General features: G+C 41.7%; 1 protein-coding gene across 6 annotated transcripts in view; it reads right to left on the bottom strand.

The window, feature by feature from the left end:
• The window catches only part of COL16A1 (collagen type XVI alpha 1 chain), a 292,803-nt gene that overhangs the window by 84,014 nt on the left and 184,309 nt on the right, over positions 1 to 24,480 (bottom strand). For all 6 annotated transcript variants that reach the window (XM_039329689.1, XM_039329679.1, XM_039329697.1 and 3 more), the window contains 13 exons: positions 22,951 to 22,977; positions 20,972 to 21,034; positions 17,977 to 18,018; positions 17,818 to 17,862; positions 13,530 to 13,565; positions 13,021 to 13,083; positions 12,170 to 12,214; positions 11,934 to 12,029; positions 9,345 to 9,383; positions 9,165 to 9,209; positions 5,744 to 5,779; positions 5,135 to 5,245; positions 4,951 to 4,986 (listed from right to left, as the gene is read on the bottom strand). In XM_039329689.1, the coding sequence (XP_039185623.1) occupies positions 4,951 to 4,986; positions 5,135 to 5,245; positions 5,744 to 5,779; positions 9,165 to 9,209; positions 9,345 to 9,383; positions 11,934 to 12,029; positions 12,170 to 12,214; positions 13,021 to 13,083; positions 13,530 to 13,565; positions 17,818 to 17,862; positions 17,977 to 18,018; positions 20,972 to 21,034; positions 22,951 to 22,977 (684 nt within the window). The remainder of the gene's footprint in view (positions 1 to 4,950; positions 4,987 to 5,134; positions 5,246 to 5,743; positions 5,780 to 9,164; positions 9,210 to 9,344; positions 9,384 to 11,933; positions 12,030 to 12,169; positions 12,215 to 13,020; positions 13,084 to 13,529; positions 13,566 to 17,817; positions 17,863 to 17,976; positions 18,019 to 20,971; positions 21,035 to 22,950; positions 22,978 to 24,480) is intronic.

Raw genomic sequence — 24,480 nt, 5'->3', positions numbered from 1 at the left:
ACAGAGCAAAGAGATTGGCAACGAACTAAATGACCTGCTAAATAATTGGCCTCTTGACTGAAACAGCAGCAACATTATACTGCACGCCGTATGTTTTACAGATAGCTGTCAACATGCTAAGTTGCTAAGTGAGACATTTGTTAAGTGAGTTTTGCCCCATTTGGCGACCTTTCTTGCCACTTTGGTTAAGCGAACCACTGCAGTTGTTAGTAACCCTGTTGCTAAGTGAATCTGGCTTCCTCATTGGCTTTGCGAAAGGTCAAAAGGTCGCGAAAGGGAATCACATGACGCCAGGACACTGCAACCGTCATAAATGTGAGTCAGTCGCCAAGCGTCTGAATTCTCATCACGTGGATGCTGCCATGATTAAGTCACACGTCACTTTTTTTCAGTGACCTTGTGACTTTGGATGATCACTGAATGAACTGTTGTTAAGTTGTATCCTGCCTTTTATTATTTTTACAAATAACTCAAGATGGTGAACATATTCAACACACCTTCCTCCTCCTCCTCCCCTCCCCCCAACAACAACCCCTTTAGATGACTTGGGCTGAGAGAATGACCGGCCCAAGTCATCCATCTGGCTTTCATGGCTAAAGCAAAACTAGCGCTCAGTGTCTCCTGCTTTTTAGCCTGATGCCTTAACCACTAGACCAAACTGGACGTTAAAAGCCCTGCATGGTCTAGGATCAGATTATCTGAAGGTTTACCTCTCCCCAGTGACATCTACCCATCCCACCAAATCCAGCAGAGAGGGTTCTACTGATCAGTTACATTTGCCAAGTCTTTATCTGCTGTGGTGCCTGCTTTATGGGAGTATCCTTACCTCAAAAGGTCCCTCAAAGTCTGGATGTGCCATCAGGCCTGGGTACCACAGGGTACCCCAGGGACCAGTGACTTGTTAATTATTATTAATCATTGTTCATTGTACAGTCAGTCAGATATTCAGACTGGATTGGGCATTTTTATCAACCTATTGAGTCCTTCGCAAGGACCCGGGACAGGCAGATCTGGATGTTTGATGGATTATAGATATAATAATAATAATAATAATAATAATAATAATAATAATAATAATAATAATGGAAATAGAAAGACTGTGGCAAAAGCAAGCAAGGGTAGTACCAATAGTCATAGGCTCCTTGGGTGCAATCCCAAAACAACTGGAGCACCACTTGAACACCATTGGAATTGACAAATTCGCTATTAGTCAATTGCAAAAGGCGGCCTTATTAGGAACTGCTTCCATCCTGCGACGATATCTGTAATACCATAAAACATCCACATCTGCCTATCACAGGTCCTGGGTAAGGACTCGATAGGTAGACAAAATGCCAAATCCAGTCTGAACATCTGGCTGACTGTGCGATGATCCATAATAATAATAATAATAATAATAATAGGCTCCTTGGGTGCAATCCCAAAACAACTGGAGCACCACTTGAACACCACTGGCATTGACAAATTCGCTATTAGTCAATGGCAAAAGGCGGCCTTACTAGGAACTGCTTCCATCCTGCGACGATATCTGTAATACCATCAAACATCCACATCTGCCTAGCCCAAGTCCTGGGTAAGGACTCGATAGGTAGACAAAATGCCAAATCTAATCTGAACATCTGGCTGACTGTGCAATGATCCATAATAATAATAATAATAAAGTTGGAAGGGACCTTGGAGGTCATCGAGTCCAACCCCCTGCTCAGGCAGGAAACCCTACACCATTTCGGACAAATGGCTGTCCAGTCTCTTCTTAAAAACTTCCAGTGTTGGAGCATTCACCGCTTCTGGAATCACTGAAGGATGTAAGTTGTTCCCAATAAACCTATCTTTTGCAACTGAGAGATGGTGAATGTGTCAGTTTTGATGGTATTATTAGTTATTACTAACATGTGTATCTTCACCTAATATTGCTTCCTTTTCCGCTTTGTCATTTATAGTTTTTAAATGCTTTTATAAAACAATTACAAGGACAATAGTTTTGCTAGTCATTAATTTAACTGTTTTTCCGTTGCTGTAGGCTGTCCAGTGCCACTTGTTTGTGAGATGGGTGGCTACATAAATTTTGACAAATAAATGCATAAATATTCACATGGAATTATTGCCTCATCTGTTGTGAAGCTCCTGGCAACCGTCTTCAAGAGAAAGTAGATTCTCACCGAGTTTAACAGGATTTATTGAAAGGGGAGAGGAAAAATTTCCAGAGAATCTAGCAGTTGGCTTGCTTTCATTTTAGAATCCAATCCATCATGCAAGTTGCCAAGTCAGGAGCCTTTTCAGAGTGTGGGGCTCCCTTGTGGCCAGGCAGCTGTTATCTTAATTAATAAGTAATGCCCAAGTAGTCAGGAAGAGAATTTCTGCACATAGCATCAGGCCTGCCAACATATTTCATGGAATTGGTCAAGAATATGTCCTTTACCTCTCCTTATTCTTACAGCAGGGGTTCTCAACCTTGGCAACTTTAAGACTTGTGGACTTCAATTCCCAGAATTCCTCAGTCTTACAGGTAGTCCTCACCACAGGGATCAGAAAATTCATCGTTATGTAGTGCGGTCAGGAAATGAGACATGTTGTTTTTAATGTGTTTACGTTTTATACTTTTCTTATGGTTTCTAAGTTTTAACTTTGGATTGGGAGACATCCAGAGTAAGATGGGCAGCTGTATAAATGTTTTAAATAAATAAGTAATAAGTTGTTGTTTTTTTGCCACAGTAAAGGGAACACCTAAAATCGTTAAGCGAGACATCACGTGGCCGTAATAGAAGACACTGTGAGTCATTGCTGCAGAAGTGACCTAGATCAGCACAATATTTTTTTTTCATATTTATTTGACACCTCAGAAAATATTTAAATAGGATTGGCTGTTAATAGTGCAGAAAATATAAAACAACAGAGGGGACACTTATACGCGAGAGGTGGTTTTACCATATGATTATTCTACGCGGGTCTCATAGCCCTAAGTACTTTTACCATGGCTTTGGGGAAATTAATACGGTTTGAAGATGTGAATGTGATTTTGAATTAATGTGAAATTCTTCAATATAGGAATATGGCGTGCCTATTTGGTGTGTTTGTTTTGTTATGGAGCCACACTGTCAAGCGCCTGGAAATCGGGAAATCCAGGCCTTTCAAACGAGTATAAAGATTTATTGCAAGCTCTCTGCAAGAATCTGAACTACTAACGGTCAAACCAAATGAGTGGGAGATAAGAGAGGCATTCAAGGTGGCTGGATGTACAGCTATTGCTGGCGCGCAGGGACTCGTGGCATATGACGTGTTTGACCCCTGCCTCGTCTCAGCCTGGTCATTTCCTATATACATATTAGATTTATAATCTGAAATCAGGGCCATCCAGGTGGGGCTTTGATTCCTTGGTTATGGATGTCATGTTGACAGTTTAACACGCACCCACCCACCCACTACCATTCCCTGCAGATGCTTCTGTCTGGGGTAAATAACATGCAATAGTTCATTATTCACTAACTAAGTAAAGAGAACAGCATAAATATTCTTCTCTGTGATCAAGATTTAATGTTTGGATCTAGGCAAATATTAATATACAACAGCCTATTACTATCTTCTGGGTTTTGTAGCCCTTATTTTTATTTCTATCTGTCTAATCAACCAATAACCATTTAAAAAAATGAAACCAGCCATTGCTTTAGATTTACAGTTCTTCTTATGCCAAGTGTATGCATGGAGATTTAAACTTAAACCATGTCTTTGAAACATAGACCCATGTCTCTGCTCACCAAACATTCACCTTACTTCTTCGTTATTGGGTCTCCTAATGGCACAATCACTTTTTCTGTTCTCTCTCAGCTCATTCCCGGTCATCCAAGCAAGTCACTAAAATGAATATTTATCCGTCCTGGGTCATATACATTCAGAATGTTGCACAATTTTTCCTCAAAAGTTATCTCCAATTCTTCCACTATTACTATTCACCGGAGCATAAACTGCACTGATCAGCAGTCTATCGATTTCTACTTTCATATGCCTCCATAATCACCAAAATGCCACTAATTCATACCAACGGACATCCTTTTTAGCTCTCCCATTCATAATTAAGCATAAAGGCTAAAATGCACATCAGTAAATTCCCCACATCCATTCATTATTTACATACCACAAGATCAGCCCCCCCCCTTTTCTTCTGAACTATTAGTTTGTACCTTTCTCTTTGTTTCAAAGACACACACATAAATACATAAATATATTTCACTATATTTGTCAATTCCTGCTTGCTACTCTTTGCTCCCTTTAAATTCCATACACCATTTTTTACGTGCCAAGTTGCGCCCAGAGATAGTAACCTCTGCCACCTATCACAACTTTCTCTAGTATAAGGCCTACAAATGCATTCGTTTCTAAACCTATGCGTTTTAGGAAGACTTTCCCCTAATGTATTGTTTTTAAATGGAAAAATGTGTATTATAATTTACAAAATATATGAACGAGACTTCCATTTTGTGCCTTGGGCTGAGAAGGTGGATTTTGCTAAGTACCCATTGGAATATTCAATAACTCAATCCATCTCTCAGCCTAAATTGGAGTCAAAGGTCTGATCTGATCTAGCTACACCATATGTTGTAAAACTGGAACTACCAAAGACAAGAGGCTAAATCTGGGGGTTTCATTTTGCAGACAGCAATAGCACTTAAACTTATATACTGCTTCACAGTGCTTTTCAGCCCTCTCTGAGAAGTCTACAGAGTCAGTACGTTGCCCCCAAGAATCTGGCTCCTCATTTTACTGACCTCAAAAGGGTGTAAGGCTGAGTCAACCTTGAGCCCCTCAGGATCGAACTGCAGGCTGTGGGAAGAATTTGCCTGTCGAACTGCATTCGAATCACTGCACCATCAAGGATCTTGCGTGTACCATAGAACTACACCTATAATCTCTTCTTCCCTTTCTCTTTTCCCTGCAGGAGTTGAATCCCACACTTACCCTGTTGCCTTTAGTTCCTGGAGGCCCAGGTTTGTCCTGCAAAAAGGAAAAGAAAGGAGAATCCATGGAAGGCGTCAGAAGTCATTTCCACTAGCTCATCAATCCAGCAAATTCCCCTTTTCCAAGAGCATCTGGATGGCTTCTCCACCATGAGCTCAAAGAACAAAGCAATCCATGCACTCACTGATTTGCCGGGTTTCCCAGGTGGTCCAGGTTCCCCCTTGGCTCCTGGATTCCCAGGAAGGCCAATTTGGTTTCCATCCATAATAGTAGGGCAAACTTCACACGGATCACCCTGTTAGGAAAGCATAAAGATGTATTGAACACAAAGAACACAAAGGAACCGGAAACTAACAACAGTAGGAAAAGGAAACATGAATCGAATCCTCAAAGAGTAAAAGTACTAACAAAAACTATAACCCATCCTAGCATTCTCTAACCAGGGGTAGGCAACCTCGGCTGTTTTATGACTCATGGACTTCAACTCCCAGAATTCCTGAGCCAGCCATGCTGAGGGGAAAGAGAGAGGTTTCCAAGCTAAGCCATGCTGGCTCAGGAATTCTGGGAATTGAAGTCCACCAGTCATGAAGGGAGCCATAGTTCCCCCATGCTGGCTCAGGAATTCTGGGAGTTGAAGTCCACCAGTCATAAGACAACCATAGTTCCCCCATGCTGACTCAGGAATTCTGGGAGTTGAAGTCCATGAGTCATAAAAGACCCGGGGTTGCCTACCCCTGCTCTAACCTCTAACCCCTCTGAAACTCTGCCTTGATCCTGATTTCTTTATACTTACCTTTACACCTTTCAGGCCTGGGGTCCCTGGTTTGCCCTGCAGAGAAAGGGGAATGGTTTAATTTGGCTGATAAAATGCTAATAAGACCATCTCCTAACTATCCAGCATGTGTACAGAGATATCAGAACTGTGACAATGTGCTTTCTGAACCTACTTGAAGTCTCACCACTTCCTTACTCACCCACAAAGACAGTCCCATTAAGTCCAGAGGAACTTCATCTCAACAGAAGACAAAGTTTTCTCAACCCAGAGAAAAGTAGGATTGGAGACAGAATAAGATGGTGGTGACTCTTCTGGTGTCTGTCCTGTTCCCCAGAGCATAGGTGGAGGGTGGCTGACCGCTATGCTTTTTTTATTACATGACATGGCCCAGAACGGCTCAAACAAGCACCCCCTGCCAAATTTTGGGGCTGCCTCCAAAGACCAGCGGGGCAGGTTTTACCTGTTCCATGGCCATCCTCAACTACTTAACATTTTTTAGATGTGGTGGATCGATCCTCTTAAAATTCCAGCCAAATGGAATTGAGATATATACATTAAGTTTGGGAAAGGTTTCTGTAAAGGAGGCGAGTAATATCTAATGGTGTTTGCTCGCTAACTCTTTTTCTATCCTGATCTCACTATCACCAAAAGGCAAAAACCTGGGCTGCTTAACACAGATAGAAGAATGCTTTAGCTTTTCTAATCAGGACGCTCACAAGTAAGGATGGATAGTTACTACTTCCTTGAGTTGTCTCCAGGTGCCACTGTCTTTTAAGTTGATGTTTGCTAATAGTGTTCCATTTTTGTGAGAAACTCACTTCTGAAAGTGAGTCCAGAGCCCAGAATAGGAGAGAAGATCGTAGCCCTAGTTGTTTGGAAGCCAGCTTACTCTGAGTAGATGTTTGGGGTTGAAATTAAGTGCTCTATCCCAGCCTATTGCCGTCCTTATTAAAGGCACAGGGACCAAACCCCTGTTGATACAATAGGCTGGAGACTTTAAAACAAAACAAACCCCTTTTAATATGGGTGACAAACCTGTCAAATAGTCTAAAACACAAACAGCAAAACTCAAGTCCAAAGGAAGGAAATAGTCCACAGGAAACACGATGCAAACAGAATAGTCACAAGCAAGACGAACAGACCAGGATTCCAAGAAGCACTTTGCAAACGGTTGCCTTCAGCAACCAGCACCGCCCACACCTCCTCTTTTTATACAGCAGTCCCAAGGCGTTGCCTCTCAGTGCCTTCTCCTTTTACCCTGGAGTTGCCATATTGACTGCTGCTGATTTACTTTCGCTAATTGACGTGTGCAGGTGTCAATTAGCAAGTCCATGAGGTGTGGGTCTTCCGGGTCTGACTCATGCTCCTCACAAAGCTAAGCTTCATCAGGAACACGACTGGAAGGCCCAGGCTCTGCATCAAAACGTGAGTCCTGTAATTCACCAGAGCCTCCCTCTGCCCCTGATGGCCCTCCTCCACCTCCTCCTCCTCAGATTCCTCAGACTCTGCTGTTGGGAGCACAGGCTGGCACAGAATCACAACATTAAGTAAAGTGTGTAGGAAAGAGAAAGGAATGAAACATACTCCTTCCCTCCCTGCCTTCGTTTCCTCCTCCAACCTCATCAAAGGACCCCTCCGGATTCACCGAATGCTACATAAAAGGTTTATTTGAAAACACACAGAAAGCTTTCATTACATTACTGTCCTCCATGACAGATTAAGATGTCAGAATTAGGCATGTAAGAATCAATAACAGAATGGTGTGTGAGAGAAAGTCTTTGTAATTTCTTTGCCAGATATACTGAAGCCAAAGGCCCAGTGAGCTTCATTTTTGGAAAGCAATATCAGAAGAACATTTTCTCAGCTTCTGCCAGTCTTTTACCCAAATAACCTGATGGCCTCTTTATCATCCAGAGCCACAAAATATTAGTAGGGCCAATATAGTTTAGCTTCATATGAACTGGGGACGTAAAGTAGCCTTTGCGAAAAGTCCATTTTTATGACATTAGGACACACACACACATACACACCAAGGACCTAAAAACAAAATTTAACAAAAGGAACCAATGGGGAGGAGGTAGCAAATGCTTCCAATTTTCCACAAAATCTGTTGTCCTAAACCCTAAACAAAAGGAATGAGAGCTGACAAGGATTCAAATCAAGTTTTTCTAAGATTGCAGTGTTCACAATGGAATGTGAAAACAGACAGCAGCAAAGTTGGACTGCTTCCCAAGGATAAACAGCTAGAGGACCCATATTCAGAACACCAACTAACAGGACACAACCAGCATTTATATGACTTTCTTTCATAGGAAAAAACATGTCAGAAGTTAATATAGGCAGGGATACGCTGTGTAAATGTGCACATTCAGTGCACACTGGGGACTTTGGGACATGCATTTCTCCAAAAGGGAAAGCAAATACAGAGGAAATAGTTCCAGATTTAGAAAAAATGGTTAGCCGTTACTGAACAGTTGTGTAAAATGAGTATATATTTATATATGTGTATAAGAAAGAAAGGAAAAGAAAAGTGACGGACGGACGGAAGGAAGGAAGGAAGGAAGGAAAAAGAAAGTGAGAAAGAAACAAAAAAAGGGAGAAACAAAGAAAGAAAGATCTCTCTCCTTCTTTCCAAATCACAGCAAAATGAAAACAACTCTCCTCTAGTTTTTTTTTCTTTTTCCTTTATTGTTTCATTTCTTTGCCTTTCTTCTGTTTAAATAGCCATTCAAACCGAGACAGGCATCAAGCAAGACTGCATATTGTCTTCCCCCACCTTTATTCAATTTTTATAGCAATTCCATGGTGGGCCATGTCCTCAATCTGAACTTTCATCCCACCAACCTTTCTGGAAGACACATCTTTGTTCTACTCTGTGTGGACAAAGCAGCAATACTTTTCAGAACACTCTTAAAAAACATTGAGAGCATCAACGCAGTACTGCATGGAAGTCCACTAATAGTCAATTATCAGAAAACCAAAATCATGGCATTTGCCAAAAGGCCCAAGAGCCATTCCTGGAGGATAGATGGCCACAAGATTGAGCAGATCTCCTGCTTCAAAAACCTGGGAATAGACCTTTATTCTGCCAACAGAATGGGGACTATGTTGCTGAAAACTCATAGAGGGATTAATTTGCCATCGTGAAAAGGCCTTCTTTTCACCTAGTTCCCTACAGCTAGGAAATTCTTGATTCTGCTTGATGATAGGTATCTCAAGCCATGGAAGACCATGACCACAACAGGAGGGAAGCAGGCTGAAGATGCCTATTTTAAGATAAACTCATCAATGGATCATCCCGCTTTCCAAGTATCTTTCTCTGGTCCCATGACTTGGGTAAGACAGCCCAGTCAAGAGCTTGGAAGTCAATGACAACTAGAAGCTCCTTAGATATTGTGACCTTTAGTTCATTGATTTGTATGCTGGAGAAAGGACTTACTGGCTTCCCAGGAGATCCACTTTCCCCTGGAGGTCCTGAATTTCCCTGGAAATAGAGAACAAAATTGATGGCAATGAAATTTAGCCCAGTAGTAACACTGTTAAGAACAAAAGACGTGATGTTCATTTCAAGATTAGAACCATTGGAGATCACAAAAGCTCTTAAAGTTTCATAACATACCTTCTCTCCTGTCAAACCTGGGGGCCCACCGGGATCACCCTGAAATGAAAACCAAATTGTTAAAGTTGTTCAAAAATGAGCCATCAAAAGCACTGTTAATGAAAGGAAACACAACCTGACAAGAAAGTCTAGACCAGGGGTAGTCAACCTTGGCTCTTTTATGACTCGTGGACTTCAACTCCCAGAATTCCTGAGCCAGCCATGCTGAGGGAAAAGGGAGAGGTTTCCAAGCTGAGCCATGCTGGCTGAGGAATTCTGGGAGTTGAAGTCTACGAGTCATAAAAGAGCCAAGGTTGACTACCCCTAGTCTAGACTTATGCTCCATAGGTATTTTATCAGTATGATGACTTCTGGAATAGTGGTGAACCATTCAAAGGGATGCTACAAAAAGTGCATTGACTGAAAGAAGCAACTGTAATAAAGCATCTGTCCCCAGATGTTAGCCTATCTGTCCATCACAGGGAAATCAAAACTCTATCACAGGTAACTGTGATTGTAACAAAACTCAAAATAAATGTACCCTGGGCAAAAACATTAAACCTGAGGTTGTACCTATCTACCAGCCAATAAAGTTCATACAGGAAAAGGCAATGAACTGACTCCATATTTTAAATCTTTAGCTCAGTCCACCTTCGACTTTATTTTAGGATGGATTTTTATCCGAAGCTTCCCTATCAGTTTCAGGATTAAAGGGCTGGAAAATTCCTGCTCCATCTGGAGCAGTGTTTCTCAACCTTGACAATTTTAAGGCATGTGGACTTCAACTCCCAGAATTCCACAGCCAGCAATGCTGGCTGTGGAATTCTGGGAGTTGAAGTCCACATGCCTTAAAATTGTCAAGGTTGAGAAACACTGATCTGGAGGAATTAGCTAAAGGGAGAGCACAAATGTGAAGAACGTGAACAATCATCTGTCACCAACAGACAGTTGGAGGTTGGTGTTGAGAGAGAAAGAGGTCTCCTAGGAAGGAAGCACTGCAAGAGGAGGAGAAAAGTCTAAGATCTGACTGGATGTAATTGGTGGACAACGACTCTTGCTCAGTCAAAAATAGTCACCTATCCCTTATGGCTAGATTTTCCCAAGAAAACCCTCATCCTTATCATCACAAACATAGGTGTCTTCATAATCACCATCATACTACCACCACCATCATCATCAAGGCATGTTTATCATTCTCTCTTCAGGAGCATCAAAATGAATCTTGATAAACCCTTTACAAAAATTGAAAAGTTTCCCCAGAGCTAAAGCAATATTTTGATGTGATCAGGGAGACGTATTAACGGAATCTTCTTGTTGGATTCAAAGTTCTTTGAATTTAGTCTAGGCCCACATTTTCTCAATCTAAAACCCATCTCCAGGAACATATATCTCCTCTGAAAGGATGAAATAGCAGTTTGGGGAAATGAGATATTTAGGCCAGAAGAATGATGAAGTGGAGAAGGGTTAAATGCCCTCACCTCCCTTACTGCAATTTATCTGCTTTTACCTCAACCTCCATCTATTTTCTGGAATTGGAAAAATAAGCCCAGCAGTAAAAGTAGAACACCTCTTCATGGTGTTCCCATCAACTCCTAAGTAATTTAGGTCTTCTCTGAATTACAGGTTTAATGCACGAGTAGAGAAAGTATCAGCAGGTGGCAGTATCTGGCTGACCTAGTTTGTGCATAGAAGGCAAACAAGGTTGAACTTGGTTAATATTTACTGTAGATGGGAGATCCTTATTTATTTATTTATTAGGTTTTTGACCCACATCTATTACTTTATAAATAATTCAAGGCAGTGAACATTCCTAATACTCCTTCCTACTCCTATGCTCCCCATAACAACCATCTTATGAAGTGGGTTGGGCTGAGAGAAAGGGACTGGCTCAAATTCACCCAGTAGACTTTCATACCTAAGTTGGGACTAGAATTCAGAGTCTCCTGGTGATTGACCCAAAGTCACCCAATTGGCTTTCATGCCTAAGGTGGAACTCGCCATCTCCTAGTTTCTGGGCCAGCACTTTAGCCACTACACCAGATTGGTTTATGGGAATATCAGGGCTGTACACTAGATCAGTGGTTCTCAACCTGTGGGTCGGGACCGCATTTGGGGTCGAACGACCATTTCACGGGGGTCGCCAAACAACGCAGTCCACCATTTTTTCCCCCTTTTCCTTAGCTGTGCTACTCCCTTTTATTCTATTGGCTTTTGAAAGCCAATAGAATAGACTCTCTTGAATAGAGTCTAATTCTATTGCTTTCAAAAGCCAATAGGAATTGTCCAGGCTGTCTCTGCCCTGCTGAGCCCGCCAAAAGTCCCATTCTGCAAACGGTGCTGCACCAGTTGAGTAGTCCTCGACTTACGACCGGTTGAGTAGTTCTCTACTTACGACCGGTTGGGGGGTCGCGGCATTAAAAAGGTTGAGAACCACTGCACTAGACTGTGATGAGAAAAGAGAAGAAGGCAAAGACAAGTTACTGTTCCCAAGAAAAGTACATGGATATGTCTATGAGACCATCAGAGATCAAATTGGAAGGAGGCTCCACTTTTACAGATGATTTATTTTCCAAGAAGAGTAGTAGTGGTAAGTCAGAAAATAATCCTTACTGGTTTTCCTGGAAGGCCAATTCCAGGTGGGCCTGGCAACCCTGGAGGTCCTGGTTCTCCAGCAAGCCCTTCAGGGCCAACGAAACCTGGATCCCCCTAAGATAACATCACAGCCATTAGTCAAGTTTATCTATCAGAAGAATTCCCCACCCCACCCCATCCCTGTCTTCAACTAGCACAATACATAACAGTGAGATGGGTGGCGTATATATTTAATGAAATAAATTAATAAATACCTTTTGGCCTTTGGGCCCTACTATGCACAGCTCTCCAGGTCGGCCCTAGAAAATAGCAAAAAACAGACTTTGTTAGCTTTCCTTACATTTCATGCAGTTCACGATCAGCTTCCTCAAAGATGGACTCTGAAACTAAAATAATTAGATGGTGACTAATCAAGGAGAGAAGCAACCTAGAATTAAGGAGAAATGTCCTGACAGTGAGAACAATTCATCAGTGGAACAGCCTGCCTCCAGAAGTTGTGGGTGCCCTAACACTGGAGGTTTTTAAGAAGAGATTGGACAACCATTTATCTGAAATGGTATAGGGTCTCCCGCTTGAGCAGGGAGTTGGACTAGAAGATTTCCAAGGAACCTTCCAACTTTGTTATATTGTTACTGTTACTCTATAGGCTGAGGATAAGGTTTACTTAAGCCTGAATATGCTCAACTCTCCCTCTAGTTAGGAAAAGAGTAGGAAGCAAGACAGAAATTGGTCTTCGCCAAGAATATTAAGCCTTTGGATTGGCTGAACCTGGCACACCTTGCTTACTTATGAGTGGAATATGGTTCAGCTTGGACACTGTTCTCAAGTCATGCAATGGCTTGACCTCAAATGCAACTACCTATATCTATTTCTCTCTGTACAGGATAGCAAAATAGCCGAACAGCTATTAAACATAAATATCAAAACTAAACAAAAAACCTGTCTCTACCCCATTCCTCAAAGATACAAAGATCCTAGGAAAAATGGTGTTTGAATATTGATGTAATTCTCAGGGAATCATTAGAACATCATCTAATTCAGGAATCAAGGGGAAATCAGCAACAGCGATGTCACCAAAGAGAAGGATGCCTGTTGTGCAACTTACATCTCGCCCAGGGGCACCTGATTTTCCTTGAAGTCCTAAGTCTCCTTTCTCACCCTTCTGTCCCTGCAGAAAATGACCAAGAATGACAGAATTTAGTAGGCAATTCAGTGTATTTCAGCCACAATTTAAGTTTTCTAAACCTACAATTTCACCACTGACTCTAGTTCATTGATCTGCTATTTTCCCAATTGGCGTTAGGGCTTCTTAACCAAACAGTGAACGACTATTCTTAATCACCGCATACTTCCTTAATCATGTGTTAAGAAAATAGTAATTTCCTATCTTGAAATGGGAGGGAAACAGTTAGGTGGATCATCTTTCCATGAACCAACTACTTTATTCTCCAAAGCTAGGATTTGTCAATTTTATCCAATCAGATGCCTTGAATCAATTTAGGAAGTCTGTCTTGCTTTGGTTTTGAATCATGTCACATTGGTTTCTGAACACTGGCTCAGTTGCATCCCCTACTAATTCAATCCCTGAACTGAATTTTGGCATTAAAAACTTACTTTCTGCCCGAGACCTCCAATCAGTCCTTGAAGCCCCTAGAAACAAAAAAAAGTATTCATTAATTAGCAATGTAGAAATTTATAGTCTAAACCAGTGTTTCTCATCCTTGGCAGAATTAAGCTACGTGGACCTCAATTCCCAGAATTTCCCAGCCAACATGTTGGTCTAAACTATAATAAAACTTAAGAACCAGTTTATCATGAACAATTAATTTTATATCCCTAAAACAGCCACTATCCAGAAGTGTTGGTTTATGATCTGGGATTCAAAATCCACCCTAACTAAAGGACACCAAATTGGAAAAGAAGGCTGGTTCAGGGATTTACAAATGTGCTATTTGGAACACATCTATATCCAACATATTCATGTGTTCAGAGAAGCTATGGTATGAAATATGTAGAGTTTTCAGAGACTAAAATTCACTCATTGTAAGGACATGATAGAAGAAGTTGAGCTTTCAGAGCTGGCCAACAGCCAACATTTATTCCTGATAAATGTTTTTCTACTTGATAAACCTGCATATGTTTTCTCTTCTTAGTGGCCTGGGGGTTGACCATCAATGAGCGGTATATTGGATTGCATATCATCTTTTCAGCTCAGTTTCAGTCTTAACCATTTCTTCAAATGCATGAATCATCTAAGTGGAACTGTTACTTCCAATGGTTTGGTGCAGTGGGGAGAAGAAAAAGAGATGTGAAAGAGGAAGAGGTCCTAAGGAATGAGGAGAAGATGACCAGAGCAGAAGGTAAGGGAAAGTCAGCTAAACAATATTGTTTTGTAACAACCAGCCAAAATTTTTATTTTGTTACATTTCTAGGTTGGCTTTTGTGCACATAAAGCAGGAGACATCTGGCCAGGTCCAGAGAAGAGCTACAGTGTCTTCATAGGCCTGGCTCTGGGATAGCGAAACTAAATATTTATCATTCACAATATAAGCTTTGGCTGTGTGCAGTGAGCTGTCTCCCTAGCCTTAGTTCCAATTAACTGGGAGAAGGGGAAAACCTCAGCATCTCTGCAAAACGGAACAGAGGAGATGGGTTAAGCAGATGGCCACAAGGCTCTGCCCAGAGTTAGGAAGGTCACAGGAAGTTTACTAGCTGAGGCAACTGTTGAGATTGCACTTGACAGACATTGTCCCGCTGGATTCAGATTCAGATGCAAGGACACCTGCCAAGTGATGTTTCTCTAAAGATGCAAAGAATCATAAGGTTGGAAGGGAATGGAGAGGTCATCAAATCCAACCCCCCCCCCCCACTGCTTGTTGCAGAATCTGCAGAGTCTCCAACAGTTAACCATCCAGCATCTGTTGATGTAATGGGCAAAAGGAATGACTTTGAGAGACAAGAGAAAGAACAGTAGCCAGGACAGTGATCTGATAAAAGAAATCTGAGTTCAAAGCAGAACTGTAATCTGAGACGGTGCCCCCGACAAGACCTTCTAGTTCTCACAAAGTTAAAAGAGGAGGAGTGGGGAAGTGCATCCACACTTACAAGATGCTATAACTTTATAATAAAAGCAGTATTGGCCTGCATGACTTTGCTTTCCTAGTCTGGTTTTCTTTGAAGGGTTCACAGTTTGAAAATCTCCAGCAAAGAATGGGAATTATTCTACACCATGCAGTAGCCTGATAGCTGGAACTGTAAGAAATATTCTTCTGAACCACCTCTTTTTTTTGGTCATTTTGATAGCTTCTGTCTTGGTCTAGATCTTGCCCTCTGGGACGATAAAGAAATTCTCTCTCTGAGGTGATGGTAGTGTGACAGTGTTGAGCCCTCCATCACTTTTCTAGATCAAGCTTGCATCGGTTTATATGACAACAGAGATAGCAGAAGTATCAAACAGAGGTATCTGGGGTAGCTGAAAGAGAAGGTCATCAAAATCAAGACGACACGCTGCAATTTTGCAATGGAAGTCCCATTCCTTTTTAATGTGTCCACATAAAAAGCTGTTGGGGCTTTGACTGTGTGGGTGCGCCTGACACCTTGACTTTTCACACGCACTCACACCCTTGGTGTGATTGATTCTTCCTTTACACAACACTTTGATGTTGTCCTTTCAATCCTGGCCTTGTCACTCTGGCTGAGGAATTCTGGGAGTTGAAGTCCACAAGTCTTAAAGTTGCCAAGGTTGAGAACCCCTGCTCTAATCCTAAACAACTGAAATCACAGCAGACCCTTAGGGTTGTGTCATTTGAAACTGCATTTATCCCATCCATGGCTGTTTTTTTTTGACAGAACCTTATTATATGGCTATAATGTATATACTTGCCTACCCTTGGATAGACGCACGTAACAAGTACAGATGCTACAAAAGATTCTGTCCCTCAAAATGATAGCAAGTTCCAGAATAGGTCAAGTTTAATCTCCCTTGAACTGAATTGACCTCTGCTAATTTTATGGACTCTTCCAGTTGGCATTTTTAGAAATAATGCCTAAGCATGTCATTATCTTCTTTCCCAATGTCTTTCCAACTTCAAGTCCAGCTTCTAATGGCGTCTTTTATTGTGGTCTCTCATCCTAATTACATCCAGCTCATCCTAATTCAATCCTGTTTTATTTTTATGTTTTTCATCTAATCCAAGCTGGGCGTAATGGTGTTTGGAAATGACCTTGGGAGACAGGAGAAAGAGAGACAATAGTGTGATAAACAAAGGGATGAGGTGGGACTCAGATGGGACTCTCCCTAGTTATGGGGAGAGTAAAAGTAAGGTGGGGAGACGTACATTCATATTTGCAAGACTCTGTAACGTAACTGTGAAGAGTGATTCGCTTTTCACCCAGTTTCTTCTCCGATCTCAACTTGACAACTGACGGGAGGGGGGTGGTTGAATTGGGTCGGGAATGGAATGCCAAGGATTCGTCTGAAGATCATGAGATCCTGTTTCTCCCTTCAAGGTCACTCTGCTCAGGTGTTTGACTGATCCAGGCAGTTCCCATAACAAAAGGAGTGTACGTGATTGGACATCGCAATGGGCAGAAAGGGATGGCCAAATGGGGAATTAACATTTAATTATGTGGACCTTTGAGCAGGAAACTCAGAGCTGGTTTTGCTCGTTCTATTCAAATGTAGTGTTTTCAATAAAAGTGTTACTTGTGGGAAGAACAATGCCCCAGGAGTTCCTTTCTTGGATTCGCTAGTTGGACATCTGAGAGTAACTTTACAATAAGGATAGTGTTAGCATTCACGGTTAGTGCTTTCTGTCTAGACTACTTCAATGGCCTCCTAGTTGGCTCTCTGGTACAGAGCAAATTATAAATATTATTAATATGTTTTTTTCTGTCTTCATCAGATTAGACTAATGGGGACAGATCTAAAGGTCTCCCTTTAGGAGGGCCCTATGTTCAACAGCACTGGACAAAGTTATGTCTCCTTTCTTTAATCATTCCCTCTGTCCTTCATCCTAAAGGCTTTTTTGGGTAAATAAAGGACATCTAGACTGTTGTGAAAGAGACAAACAGGCTTCAGGGGTCCTGGCTAAGCAGGGATATGTATGAGAGAGTTAAAGAACACGCAAACAAGTCCTGTTCACACAACGGTTGTTATGAAGTCAGTTTCAAAGCTGGATGTTCCTTCATTCTGCAAGTTACTTTGATTAACTTTGGTTGCTTTTGAGTGTGTGTGTGTGTGTGTGAGAGAGAGAGAGAGAGAGAGAGAGAGAGACACTCTTATTATGTTGTATGACAGCAGCCTTTTTGGATAGTATAGTTTATGGTTCAAGGTAGTCTGCAAACCCAGAATGTTCAGTGATTACATGATAGGTATATTGTGTGAACATAGTCAAGGATGCTGTTAGGTAAAGTGGGAAAAAAAGACAAGAAAAGACATAAAAAAGAGAAAGCAGCCCCAGAAGGCAACTTGGCCAAGCTGAAGCCTTCTTCTCCTATGCCAGGGCTTCATTTGGACTGAAACAAGTCCATTTTCCCCTTCCCGGAACATCACATGTTCCACAGAATCAAGGTTCTGCAGCCTATTTTTCAGAGCTGTTGATCTTCGCAGGTATGTCTGGGCCAACATCACCCGAAGAATGTTTGGGATTTTCTTCCTCATACTTCCCCCCCAAGTTAAGGCTTGCTTTACAAGCAGAGTATGTTTCAAAAGTAAATCATAATATCTTAAGCCAATATTGGCCAAATCCTTCCTGAGTTAAATCTGTTGGAATGCAGAGAGGGATTTGTGTGAAAATTGGAGGCCTGTTCAAGGCGAAGAGAAAGAACAGGGAGAGGCTTAAATAAAACATTTGTTTTGGTTTTGTTTGGTTTTCTCATATTTTGGTAAAGGCATACCTACCTTTTCTCCTTGGTCTCCCTTCTCCCCTTTTGGGCCTTCAGCACACTTGAAAAAGAAGCAAGGAAGGGTTAGGATGGCAAGGCAGATACAGAAGGAAAAGAGGAAAAAGCAAGAAGATGCCAAGTTCTCATGAGTCTCCTTGGAGACAAAGGGCCTCACCTGTAACGGAGCTTCAGGTGAGATCCGGACACAGTCAGCACCCTAAAGGGAGATCAGAAGATAAAGCAATCCTCAGTTGTCAAGCCATTTAAAGCCCAGGTCAGTTCAGAAAGAAAGATTCACTGATACATTCTTTAATAAACTTACGGTCAAGGCGGTAAGAAGTTAACATACAAAATTTTGGGAAGGAAATAAGCTAAACGCCTAGTGCTCGTTTATCAATGGAAGAGAATATTTGTAGCTCAGGAATGAATTGTGGGGTCCTTGATGCTCTGTGACAGTGGTTCTCAACCTGTGGGTCGGGACCCCATTTGGGGTCGAACGACCATTTCACGGGGGTCGCCAAACAATGCAGTCCGCCATTTCCCCCCCCTTTTCCTTAGCTGTGCTACTCCCTTTTATTCTATTGGCTTTTGAAAGCCAATAGAATGGACTCTCTTGAATAGACTCTAATTCTATTGGCTTTCAAAAGCCAATAGGAATTGTCCAGGCTGTCTCTGCCCTGCTGAGCCCGCCAAAAGTCCCATTCTGCAAACGGTGCTGCACCAGTTGAGTAGTCCTCAACTTACGACTGGTTGAGTAGTCCTCGACTTACGATCGGTTGGGGGTCGCGGCATTAAAAAGGTTGAGAACCACTGCTCTATGAGCTTGTTTCTTTTCTTTCAGACCTAGGTAACATCATCAGTGAGTGCTAGAAGGGGTGGTGTTTGCTCTCATTTAATAGACAAGTGGCTTGCCCTGTCAGGGTGAGTCTGGCCTTAGTGTTTCCTTGATTAGGCTGCTTTTTTGTTGTTACTTCAGGAAACCCAAAGACCAAAGCACCTCTTCACCAGCAATCAGCACCCATAGGAGCAGAGATTAGCACCAAGATTTTATTTCATTTATTTACTTATTGATTACATTTGTTAGCCACCCATCAATTTCCTACAATCAAGAAGTAAATAATACCCCAATCAAAGAACTACCAACTCATTTTTCCAGAACTGTGCGTATGCTAGTCTTGCTGCCATTATTATATGTAGAATTAAATACCGTATTTCTTTACTATATTTTCTGTTTAAAATACCCAGCAAAAAGATCTCTGGTTTCCAATCTATGGGTTGGTCCATTATTTCTTTGATCCATCTTCTTATTTTAGTCCAGTATTTTTTCGCAACTGGGCATGTCCACCATAAATGATAATATGTTCCATATACTTTTTTACATTTCCAACATTTTGGGGAATGAGAATATACCATCAGAGGAAGAAGTGATAAAGAAAATCCTGGATTGTGCTGTGATGGATAAATTAACAAAAGAGATAAAAGAAAAGGAAGACACAGAGTACTATTTAATATGGAATAAGTGGTACGATTGGTTGGGGACTAGAAATAATAGAGGAGAATAAATGTGGAAAGGTCAAAAGTGGAAAATGTGTGTATAATAATGTATAGTAATAATAATATGTATTATTTTTAGTATGAAGTATAGTATGAAGGAAGAAAAATGCAAACAAGAAACAACGGGACAACAACGACAAATATATCTAAAGAAGAATAAGGAGGGAAAATGTAAATAATAGATTACCGTTACGAAATTGCTGTTAAAAAAAAAAAAGGAGGAGCACACACTGTGTGTGTATGTGTGTCATGTTTTGTTTTGTCTTGTTTTGCTGGGTTTAAAAAATAAAAATAAAAAAAACCAAAAAAACCCCCAAAGAACTACCAACTCATAGAAAGAAGCTAATACATATTGCACTTATGAAGTTACCTAGTTGGGTAAATGAAACACCTGCAAGAAAACATCCAAGCTCAGAGAGCACTGAGGAACCCACAGCTCATTTATTAATTGTACAGACTGCACTGGTTACCAGTTCGCTTCCAGGTCCAATTCAAGGTGTCGGTCATTACCTTTAGGGCCCTTTGTGACTGGGGTCTGGGATATTTGCAGAGCCACCTCAACCCAAATGGGATTAGCCTGCCCAACTAATGCCAACAGAAGAGAGCCTGCCTGCTAAGGAATCTCAGCTGGTGGGGTCAAGGAGAAGGCCTTTTCCATTGTGATCCCTGCCCCGTGGAACATACTGTTGGTGGAGGCGAGATCTGCTTCCACCTTCTTGGCCTTCGGGAAGGGCCTCAAAACCTGGTTTGGGCATGGGGCCCCTAAGAGCCCTCTCTTGGCTGGATGTGGTTGGGGTAAGAAGACCTCACCCCATGTCACCCATCCCCCTTGTTTTAGTTTTTACATAACTCTTTTAATTTTTTGTTTAATGTTTTATCTTTGTATCATTTGCAAGCCGCCCACAGTTGCTGTACTGGTGAAGTGGACAGTATCTTTCTTTCTTTCTTTCTTTCTTTCTTTCTTTCTTTCTTTCTTTCTTTCTTTCTTTCTTTCTTTCTTTCTCTCTCTCTCTCTCTCTCTCTCTCTCTCTCTCTTCCTTCCTTCCTTCATTCATTCTCTCTCTCTCCCTCCCTCTCCCTTCCTTCCTTCTCTCTCTCTCTGTCTCTCTTTCTTCCTTCCTTTCTTCTCTCTCTCCTCCTTCCTTCCTTCCTTTCTTCCTTCATTTTCTTTCTCTCTCTCACTTCCTTCCTTCTCTCTCTTTCTCTCTCTCTCTCTCTCTCTTTCTTTCTTTCTTTTCTTATATATAAATATTAATGAATTCATTAAAGCGAAGACGCTAAGAGGCCGTTTGAGCCTCTTTTTCCAAAAATACAATATTGAAAGGCTAGTCATCTTTCTTCCAGACAAGACTGATCCTGAAATATTCCTCTGCTCATCGTGAGTTAAATTTTTTGAGATGCTTTCATTTGTGTCCCAGCCCTGAGACCTCTCTTGCATTAGTTGAATGTTCCAAATCTCGTAAGCCAGCATCCCTCTTTGAGGGACTTGGGCAATTCAGATACGTGAAAAATAAATAAATTAAAAAAATCTGCTTCAATCCCCAGATCCTACCTCACGACATCGAAGCCTGAAAGTGGACAGGCATCCCAGGAAGCTTAAGAAAGAGCCAACTTACACGATCACCTTTCTCTCCTTTGGATCCATAGATTCCTGGAGATCCCTGTTCACCTTTCCCACCCTGCAAGGAAAAGAGGCAAAGCTTAAGAAAATGTCAGCCAGAAGAACAGCCTCAGGACAAGCGCTCAGTAGAATTCCCTCTTGAAGCTGTCCAAAACAGATCCTCCCTCAAGCTGAGTCAATTCCATCATCTCTGCCTTTGGTCAATTGTCTTAGTATGTCCTTGTGGTCACATGACCTCACTTCCTTCATCTTTCCTTGATACCTGAATAGGGAAGTGGGATCAGCAGGAAAGAAGAAGAGGAGAATTGGGTCGATATGGTGGAGAAGGAAGGAGCTACACTGGTGGGAGGAAACACCCATCCAATGAGGAGAGAATGAGGGCTGCTGCCCTGAAGATTGACGGCACACTGAGCATTGTTAGCAGAGGTTCTAACAATGGCCGAAACAAGGTTTATGGGTACATCAAACAGCATTAATGACTAGGACACACAATCCACCCCACTCTTGAAATTACTGTAAATACACAAAAGTAAAGTAGTGTTAAATTATGTATGTCTGCCCGTAAGATCTGCAAGATTAGCAATAATGGTGGTACAATACGTTTATTAAAGCTGGAGAAAGCATTTTAGTCTATTTACACTCTTGGGAAACATTATTGATTTTGGAACCAATCCGCAACGATTCTGAACTGTTTGATGTAATGGAAGTTATATGTTTCGCAAAGAAACAAAATCTAATCAGAGACAATCAGAGAGGAAAATGGAAAATAGCAATAGCCATAGCACTGAGACTTATATACCATATAATAATAATAATAATAATAATAATAATAATAATAATAATAATAATAATAATAATAATAATAAATCCATCCTGCGACGATACCTGTAATACCATCAAACATCCACATCTGCCTATCCCAGGTCCTGGGTAAGGACTCGATAGGTAGACAAAATGCCAAATCCAGTCTGAACATCTGGCTGACTGTGCGATGATCCATAATAATAATAAAAAGTTGGAAGGGACCTGGGAGATCATCTAGTCCAACCCCCTGCTCAGGCAGGAAACCCTATACCAGTGTGGCGAACCTATGGCGTGGGTGCCAGAGGTGGCACTTAGAGCCCTCTCTGTGGGCACGCGTGCTGTCGCCCCAGTCTTTGCTGGGTTTTATAAAACCTTTTCGCTTTAGGCCTCCGCCACCATGTGCAAAAAAAAAAAAAAAAAAAGGTTCAATCAGTCAATTTCAACTTCTTGCGGGAAAAAAAAGGATCTTGCAAAGTTGGAATTGATTGATTGAATTTTTTAGTCCCACCCAGTCTGCCGTTACCACGGCAGCCACGCCCACCCAATGGGCCATGCCCAGCCAATTGGTCATACCTAGCCAATGGGCCACACCCACCCGGCACTTGACAATGCATAAGTGGGTTTTGGGTTGCAGTTTGGGCACTCAGTCTCTAAAAGGTTCGCCATCACTGCCCTACATCATTTCAGACAAATGATTGTCCACTCCTCTCTTCTTAAAAACTTCCAGTGTTGGAGCATTTACTGCTTCTGGAGGCAGGTTGTTCCACTGGTTAATTGTTCTCACTGTCAGGAAGTTTCTCCTTAGTTCTAGGTTGCTTCTCTCCTTGATCAGTTTCCATCCGTTGCTTCTTGTCCTGCCTTCAGGTGCTTTACAGCCCCCTCTAAGCAGTTTACAGAGTCAGCATATTGCCCCCCAAAATCTGGGTCCTCATTTTACGAAATTTGGAAGGATGGAAGGCTGAGTCAACCTTGACCTGGTGATAATCAAATTGCTGCAGTCGGCAGAATTAGCCTGGGATACTGCATTCTAAACCCTGAGCAACCATGGTTAATAGCAGCTTTGGGGATAGTGGTCAGTTTTTTGCAAGGGACAGAAAAAGCAACTCAGGAGAACGATGGGATTCAGGTGCCTCAAGCTGCAGAAATGGTCAAGAAAAGGGAGAAACATACCTTCAGACCAGGGGGACCCAAGGTAGCCTGTGGAGAGAGAGAGGGAAAAAAAAGCAAAATGAATGCATCTGGTCGAGATACCCCAAAGCAAACCAACCAGTTGGTCACTATCCATTTGGAGTGACGGCGCCTAGATCTGAATACAATACTCTAAACAAGGTCTGAGCAGAATAGAGTAGATGAGAATGGTTACTTCCCAAAACGTTGACCCTGGGTTTCTCTGAATGCTCCCCCAAATTGTATTTGCCATTTTAGCAGTTGCATGACACTCGTGGCTCATATGAACTTGCAGGGAAATAGGAAATAAATAAATAAATAAATAAATAAATAAATAAATAAATAATAATAATAATAATAATAATAATAATAATAATAATAATAATAATAATAATAAAATTAAACTGCTCTGGGACTTCAGAATTCAAACAGACAAGCACCTGCAACATAACACCCCAGACTTAACAAGTGTCGATAAGAAAGACAAAAAAGTCTGGATAGTGGACGTGGCAGTGCCTGGAGATAGCAGAATAGAAGAGAAAGAACTGGAGAAGATAACAAAATACAAAACCTACAAATAGAAATAGAAAGACTGTGGCAAAAGCAAGCAAGGGTAGTACCAATAGTAATAGGCTCCCTGGGTGCAATCCCAAAACAACTGGAGCACCACTTGAACACCATTGGCATTGACAAATTCGCTATTAGTCAATTGCAAAAGGCTGCCTTACTAGGAACTGCTTCCATCCTGCGACGATACCTGTAATACCATCAAACATCCACATCTGCCTATCCCAGGTCCCGGGTAAGGACTCGATAGGTAGACAAAATGCCAAATCCAGTCTGAACATCTGGCTGACTGTGCGATGATCCATAATAATAATAATAACAGTAGTAGTAGTAGTAGTAGTAGTAGTAGTAGTAGTAGTAGTAATAGGGTTTTTTTCTGTTCAGTTGTTATTTTCTGTTCAGTTGTGTCTGCTTCTCAGAGACTGCCTGGCCAGATTCCTGCAGGGTTGGTTTTTTTTGGGGGGGGGGGGCAAGGATTTTCAGAAATGATTGCCAATGCCTACTTCTGAGGGCTAAGTAAGAGTGACTGGGCAAAGGACACCCAGCTGCCTTTGTGCCTAAGACAAACTAGAACTCATGATCTCCCAGTTTACTAGCCTGATGCTTTAGCCATTACAGTAACCTGGCTGTCTTGCAGGCTAGGATAGGCCAGTTCCAAGAACTGTAGGGTGTCGATAGGACTGATAACAGAAGAAGACAGAGTGGAAGAAAAAAAAATTCTTTTATTTCATTTCTGGGAAGTTTGGGGTTGGTTGATTGATTTAACAGAAAAGAAGCTTTGGGCAGCTTCGGGCATGCGTTCGTTGAGCCCGCGTGAAAGGGACAGTAGTTGTTTGGCTGCAGACTTCCAATTTTGCAGCAAGACAATCTGGGAAAGAGGGGCGTCTGATTCTCTGCTCTAGCATCCATCCCCCCCAAGAATACTCCACACCTCAGAGTCAGCTGTTGGTCCCCGTGTCTTAGATG

The sequence above is a fragment of the Crotalus tigris genome, unplaced genomic scaffold (assembly GCF_016545835.1).
Source record: "Crotalus tigris isolate CLP2741 ecotype Arizona unplaced genomic scaffold, ASM1654583v1 scf7180000017614.5298720, whole genome shotgun sequence".
NCBI classification, from domain to species: domain Eukaryota; kingdom Metazoa; phylum Chordata; class Lepidosauria; order Squamata; family Viperidae; genus Crotalus; species Crotalus tigris.
This window is presented reverse-complemented; position numbering and strand designations above follow the sequence as displayed.